General features: G+C 33.0%; 1 protein-coding gene across 1 annotated transcript; it reads left to right on the top strand.

Annotated features, from left to right (window-relative positions):
* Window positions 1-1,626: 1,626 nt before the first annotated feature.
* On the top strand, window positions 1,627-4,733 carry LOC140824681 (omega-3 fatty acid desaturase, chloroplastic-like). The gene is made up of 8 exons (XM_073186230.1): window positions 1,627-2,421; window positions 2,565-2,654; window positions 2,752-2,818; window positions 2,932-3,024; window positions 3,248-3,433; window positions 3,718-3,798; window positions 3,978-4,115; window positions 4,212-4,733. The coding sequence occupies exons 1-8, from the start codon at window positions 1,910-1,912 to the stop codon at window positions 4,377-4,379; spliced, it is 1,335 nt and encodes a 444-aa protein (XP_073042331.1). The 5' UTR covers window positions 1,627-1,909; the 3' UTR covers window positions 4,380-4,733.
* Window positions 4,734-7,710: the final 2,977 nt, after the last annotated feature.

The following is a 7,710-nucleotide window of genomic DNA, read 5'->3' as shown; positions in this document are numbered from 1 at the left end:
AAAAAAATTCTTAATCCAATTGGATTGTTTACAAAACTCGCTAAAATTATAATACAATTTAAAATCAATTAATATGATATTTCTTTATCCAAGATAAATCGCATCAAATTAACCAAATTTATTATAAAATAGGCTTGGTTGATTTTAAAATCAGTCCAAATAGACGTCACAAAGAAATCTCATTCTCCCAATATCAGCCATCTTCACGTACCACACATGTGAAGTCGTCAAGTTGTGCTATTATTGATTGTATCAAACATATCGGGATTGATAGAAAGTGAAATATACGTCACAAAGAAATTAAAATTGATTAGAAAGTGTGAAATTAAAATTGATTTTATCATCTATGAAAAGCATTTCTACCATCATGTTATGAGTCTGCTGACTCTTTCAGTTTTTATCGTTACTACAGAATAGTCATTCTCAACTATGAATATCGTCAAAATTAGGATTCAAAGCAAAATAAATGATGATTTTCTCTCGGATGTATTGATGTTATTTAATTAAAGAGAAACTGCTTAAAATATTTGTATAGATGTTATTATTGAAAAAGTTTGAAAATTTTAAGGAATGTCGAATTATTTTTAGTTAGAAATTATCTTTTTAAAACGTATTGTTTATGTTTAGTTGAATATAACCGATGTAAATTTTGTCTTTCTTCTTTAGAAATTTTGTCTGTATTTTATAAGCGACCCCTACAGAGTCGAAATTCTAGATCCGCCCCTGCGTATAATCGATGTAAATAGGGATCATATCTTTATTTTCGAATATTTGTGATGGACTACAAATCATGAATCGTTAAAGTTATAACAAAAATAAATTAAATGACCTTATATTTTGAAATTTATACTAATATTTAAACTATATTATTTACTGGAAACCTCTTTCACTATCTTTTTTTTACTCCACAAACATGTCAACTTGTATTTTTCCTAGAAATTAAATACCTTTCTACACAATATAATTATATTTTAAAATATGAAATATAACAAAATTAATTTTGAATAAAAAATTACATGCATGTGTCGCAAGTTAAAATTTAGCTGTAATTATTGATATTAAAGTTAATTTCAATAGTTGATATTATAGTATGTTTCCAATGTTAGATTTTCATATATTTCCAAGAATTCAATTATTAGAGGGATAATTAAAACGCAATCATTGGTCTATGTTTGAAGAGTAATAAAAACGTGATGTGTGAGTTGTTGTGTGATTTTAAAAAATTAAAGTTACAATGTTATAACTGACTATAATTTTTTTATGAAAAAGTCAAAATTCGAACCAATAGACTCGTGATCTAAAAAATAAAAAATATCATAAATTTCAAAAACAATAAAAATTATCATATTTTAATAATAGTTCTAATAACATTAAAAATAATATTCTATAAATGCAGGGATATAATTAGGAAATAGTAAGTATGTGTATTTTTTTTAAACTTGGGTCAAATATTTAATTAAAAAAATGATTTATATACACTAAATTATTTTTTTAATTAAATAATTGACCGAAAATATTTTACAAATTTTCAATATTACATGCATAGGAATCCAGCATCAAAACTTTTTCACGTTTTTAATTTTTGGTTCCTTTTCCGAGCAGGGAACAATAATGGGATTGGAAAGTGGGGGTGAAAGGGTCTCTGCTTGTGCGTATAAATGGACCATAATTCTGCAAAAACAAAACGTGATTTTAAGAACCACGACGGAGATTTCTTGGAGCTAAACTAGAGGCGAGAATCCCTTGTGTTATCTTCAAATTTTCCAGCTAACTTTAAACACCCACTGACCCACATAAAGATTTCTCAAGCCCATTCAGTGACCCGCTTGCATCTCCCACTTGCGTGAGAAAATTCTTTAAAAAGCCGAAATCTTGGGTAGATTCTGAGCTAGGGGAATCATTTTTTCAAATGGCTGGCTGGGTTTTATCAGAATGTGGTTTGAGGCCGCTTCCAAGAATTTATCCTAAACCAAGAACTGGCTGTGACCAGCCTCCCTTGAATCCCAGTCTCTCCAAGTTGAGATTTTTACGGGTAGATCGTGGAAATGGTTCCTCCTCATCTTGTTTGTTTAGTGGGATCGATAAAGAGAGAGACTGGGCTTTGAAAGTAAGTGCCCCATTCAGAGTTCAGCAAGCTGATGAAGAGATCGAGGGAAGGGATAGAATATTGAACGGTGGTGAGGAGTTTTTTGACCCTGCTTCACCACCTCCATTTAAGTTATCTGATATTAAGAATGCGATTCCTAAGCATTGTTGGGTTAAGGATACATGGAAGTCCATGAGCTATGTTGCGAGAGATGTAGCTGTGGTTTTTGGATTGGCCGCTGTCGCGGCATATTTTAACAATTGGGTGGTTTGGCCTCTGTATTGGTTTGCTCAGGGGACCATGTTTTGGGCTCTCTTTGTTTTAGGACATGACTGGTGAATTTCCTCTTTTTTTTTCTAGTTTTTCTTTGATTGATTTTCAAGAAAGTGTCTTTTGTTTGATTAGCTATTCTGTGTTGGATTTTGTTTAGTTATTGTGCTATCTGAAAAGGTTTGATTTCTTTGATCCTAATATGCAGTGGCCATGGAAGTTTTTCGAATAATCCCAAGTTGAATAGTGTTGTTGGTCATCTTCTTCATTCTTCGATCTTGGTTCCCTACCATGGATGGTATGTTACCATGTCTCATATTTTAATTTAGGAATTCCTATTGCTTTGCTCATGAGAAAACATGTCGAAAATAGAGTTGAATGAGTGTATCCTGCAGGAGAATTAGTCACAGGACTCATCATCAGAACCATGGACATGTGGAGAACGATGAATCTTGGCACCCTGTAAATATTACGAAGTTTTCCTTCTCTTTTATTTAAGAAACCTTGATGTATCGTTTCGGTGTCGAAAAAATATGGATTAAAACTTTTGGTTTCTTGATTTATTTTATCTCCAGTTGCCTGAGAAGACATACAGGGGTTTGGATATTGTTACCAGGATATTGAGGTTCACGTTGCCTTTCCCCTTACTAGCATATCCCGTTTATTTGGTATGCTGCTTGTTTTTTTTGGCAAGTCTTTTACTGCTTTCGATACTACATTCTACATGTCCTATATATATGTATGTCTGTACATGTAAGTGATCGAGTTAATGGATGCCATAGTACTGAATAAAGTAGAAGATTGGGAATGATATTTCTTTAGCATGAGCAGTTCCAATCTTAATCTAAACAGAGTTACCTGATTAGTTTTGCTTGGTTTGTTTTATGATAGTGGAGCAGGAGTCCTGGGAAAAAAGGCTCGCATTTTGACCCTAACAGTGATTTGTTTGTCAAGAGCGAGAAGAAAGACGTAATAACCTCGACAATTTGTTGGGCTGCAATGGTTGCATTGCTTGTAGGGTTATCATTTGTAATGGCTCCTTTCCAGCTGCTCAAACTCTATGGTGTACCATACTTGGTTAGTAGCTTCTATCTATTTATTATGTGACTAACGTTGTTACTGAAAACAAAAGTATTCAGACAAGCAGCGCAATTGTAATTTCAACTCGAAGCAACGAATTTTTATGCGCTGCGAAATGAAAATTTCTTCCGATGATTTTAAACTTTTCTCGAAAATTGAAAGTAGATACATCTGTGGACTTTATGAGTTGAATAACTTTGATTAGGAGTTGGCTTTATCATTCTTGATATGTTCGTTTGAAACATCTCTGTAAAACATGAAATTTGAATTCGTGAATGCAGGGCTTTGTGATGTGGCTTGACTTGGTTACCTACTTACATCACCATGGCCATGAGGACGTGCTTCCTTGGTACCGCGGAAAGGTTATCTATCTTTGATATTTTTTACTGATGCTGTTCCGGCATGCAGAATTTCGCCCTGGAACAACCCATTTTTGTTTTTCATCTAAACCAGTTAACTGAGAAATTATAAACATCCAAGCCCGAGAATTTTCGAGACTAGGCATTTTTTTCTGGCAGTTTATAATATTTCTGTGATACAGGAATGGAGTTATCTGCGAGGGGGTCTCACGACTCTTGATCGTGATTATGGATGGGTAAACAACATCCACCATGACATTGGAACTCATGTTATACATCACCTCTTCCCTCAAATCCCCCACTATCATTTGATAGAAGCAGTAAGTGTTGGCTCTTCCCATACAAGCTTCTCCCATCAGTTTCATGTGATTATCGTTCAATCTAAACTTCATGGTTACCAAAATCTTGTGCTGCAGACTGAAGCAGCTAAGCCGATATTCGGAAAGTATTACAGAGCCCCTAAAAAATCCGGCCCTCTTCCACTTCACTTGATGGGAATCCTCTTAAGTAGCATGAAAAAGGACCACTACGTAAGTGACACCGGTGATATAGTGTATTATCAGACTGATGTATTATCAGACTGATCCTCAACTCAGCAGGCCTAAAAAATCGTGAGTCTATTCAATAATATTGTCACTGAGTTAGGAAGCCACCGCCGAGCTATTGATTATTTGTGATCTTCAACTAATTCTTTGTGGGTATTGAGTAAACTCGCTCAAAAATTCAGACCCACAACTTCACTCGAGAATCTCGGATTCTGAGTGACAATGAATCTTTTTTTCTACCCTGCATAATGATGTAGCATGTAGGTATTCCTATTGATACAAGAATACGAAGGCATTGTATTGAATCTTGATGTTTAGAATATGAAGGCCTTGTATGCTAGTAGTGCTTATATTTTGTTCATAGATTTGCTCAGTGGAAGGCATTTCATTATATCTGTTCTGTGTTATTATGGTACACACATCTTTATGGTGGCCAATAGAGAGTGACATAAGTTTCTTCTTTTGATTCTGGCCAAAGTGGAATCACATGAATACTCAATATTTTTGTTTCTTTGGCAATAAATCATATGTTGATATGCTTTATGTTTTTTGCCATTACAATCCATCTTTACCTCAAGCCACACATTTTATGAAATTTTATTTTTGTTCATACAAGTTGATAAAATATGATTATGTTCTTTAAATTTTTTTGATATGTAGAGTCTTAATTTCACTCTTCGTATTTAATGTTAGAACATATTTAGTTTTTATGATGTAATAGTAAAACATAACAGAAGAAGTGCATTTGTCTGAATCGGCGTTTTAGATCGAATGTACTTATTCGATCTAATAGAATTATTTTGTCGTATCCAGATTAATACCAATCCAAGCCATTTCATGAATAAAATGTGACCAATTAATCAATCAACAAAACTATTTATTACAAATAAATGTCTTGTTGTTGTATAAAAACATATAAATGTTGACTAATCTGGCTAATATTGAACTTGGTAAAATGAAATGGTTGAATAATTGAAAAATGAGATTATTCGAGAATACATATTGCCCATCTTTGAAATCATTTTGGCAGGCTCCACACCTCGTAAATAGGACATCCCGAAAAACATAGACAATAGTTTATAATAAAATACATTGAAATTATAATCATTTAATGCATAAACAAGGCCCAACACAACCCAAGCTCGATCATGAGCTCCACTGGCGGACCGTTCGTCTGGTGTTGAAAACTACTTTGGTGACCTATCATGTGCCCAAAAACAGCCACAACATTCTTTAGTAAAAATTGATGTTATGATTTCGATATGAAACCGTTAAATAACAATGATAATAAACATAAATCATACGTAAATAATATCTATATGTATATATATGAATGAATAAGCAAAGCATGAAATCGAGCTCAATACAAATGGATAACATGAGACACTAAATAGTATGATACAACTGGAACAATGCTCTAGTAATAACATACAAAAGGGAGTCATGTCATAGCTACAGCTAAACCGTCCTGGTCCAAATATGTCAAGAATATTGTGATGTATTACCGAACTGCCATCATGGCTCATCTCCATACTACTACGATACAACAGGAATGCACAACACCATAATATGCTATCACAATCCCGAGTGAACTCATCACACATGCAACACTGTCATGTATATGTGACTCAGGGCCGTCTTCAGAAATTTGGAGGTCCTATGCTATTTTTTTAGGTGAATGTTTTATATAATTTTTTTTAAAATTAAATATACAAATATCATATAAAAACTGATGATTAAATGCACATAATTAATCAACAGTATCTAATATGCTACATAAATTTATTTAATTATAGGAAATGACATATATAAACAAAATCAAATAACAAAATGTTCATATTCTCCGCGCTTTTTGTTGCGCAAAAGTGAAGAGAACGATCGATGATGGTAACTGTGAAGAAGATGAGATGAAACAATGAAATTTCAGAATATTAAGTTATATGAGTTTTTTTTTCGGGCTTGATTTTCTTATTGATTAAGTCCACTTTCAAATTTAAAAAAGCCCAAAACTAAAGCCCTAATTATATTAGAGGCCCTAACAAAAAGAGAGGCCCTAGGCGACTGCCTAGGGCGCCTACCCCTAGAGCCGGGTCTGATGTGACTCATATATAGGATGTGTCAATAATACAATACATTTGTCATATAATTATAATCAAGACTTCTAGAAGGCACAACAAGTTGGAGAGATCGGAGATGTTCATATCATGAGACATATCGATGGTTTTATCAAACCTAGTTTAAAATCCTATTGTTCATACATTGTTACAACGTAAGTAAAATTAATGGATGACTAAATTAAAATTGGTTTTGTTTTAAATCATGGACCTTTCTCTCTCATCATGATTATGATCGACCACTGATTTGACACGAATCCCTGGTTGTGGTGGTCAACGTTTTCAATATTAGTTGTCTCACATCGATTAGATAAAATACTTGATAGTTGCATATATGAACTCGTACAATTTTTTTATTTTGAGGTTGAGTTCAATTCAAGTCTCAATCTTAACATTCAACAATTTATCTGCACTCCATCTCTTCGAATACACATTTAATTCTGGGCGAGACTATGTTGCACGAGTTGTTTAATGCAGCTAATGGATTCGGACGTGTCAACACGTGACGTATCGACAATATCAATTGTAACGCCTCCAAGATGGGAGAGTTGATAGAGCAGCTGATCAGGAGTTTGATTTTATTCATCAATATTTTTGTGAGCGAGTATATCACATATAGTTTGCTTAGTATAATATATTTAATTAGTGTGGTTTGCAAGTTATTGTGTTAGCTCGAAAATTTACCTAGTACATAACGAAGAACAACAGCTTTAAAAAAAACAAAGATATTAAAACCGAACTTCATAAAAGAGTTTAAAAAAGCGAACAATAAAAAAAAATCATATTCTTGAAGTTAGATTGTTGAAAATTCAAAGATGGAATTGAAAACGAATTTGTTGAAGTGGTGACGGTCTCCACCAACTATCCTATTTTTAATTCAAGGCCGAACTTTAAATGATCATAATTTGTCAATATTCAAAATATTTTAAATTATAACTTGAGATGGCCCCATGACCTATTTTCGTCATTTTGACTTAATAAAACATCGAACAACTTGAAGAAAAAAAGTTCACAAAAGGAAAATCAACCTCAACAACCAAGAATTGTTATAAGATGTTGAAAACAGACAAGGAACATCAAGTTTAGGTAAGAATTAGATGGACACTTAATTGTACCTATTGAATTAATTGTACCTTTTTCAATTATTATATAAATAATCGAAATTTAACATTTAGAGCCAATTATTGGAATTAGAAATTTTCTATCCAAATAACATAAAATTTTGTAAATGTCAAGAAGAAAATGTTGGAAATTTG

The sequence above is a fragment of the Primulina eburnea genome, chromosome 1 (genome assembly GCF_022965805.1).
Source record: "Primulina eburnea isolate SZY01 chromosome 1, ASM2296580v1, whole genome shotgun sequence".
Taxonomy (NCBI): Eukaryota; Viridiplantae; Streptophyta; class Magnoliopsida; order Lamiales; family Gesneriaceae; genus Primulina; species Primulina eburnea.
This window is presented reverse-complemented; position numbering and strand designations above follow the sequence as displayed.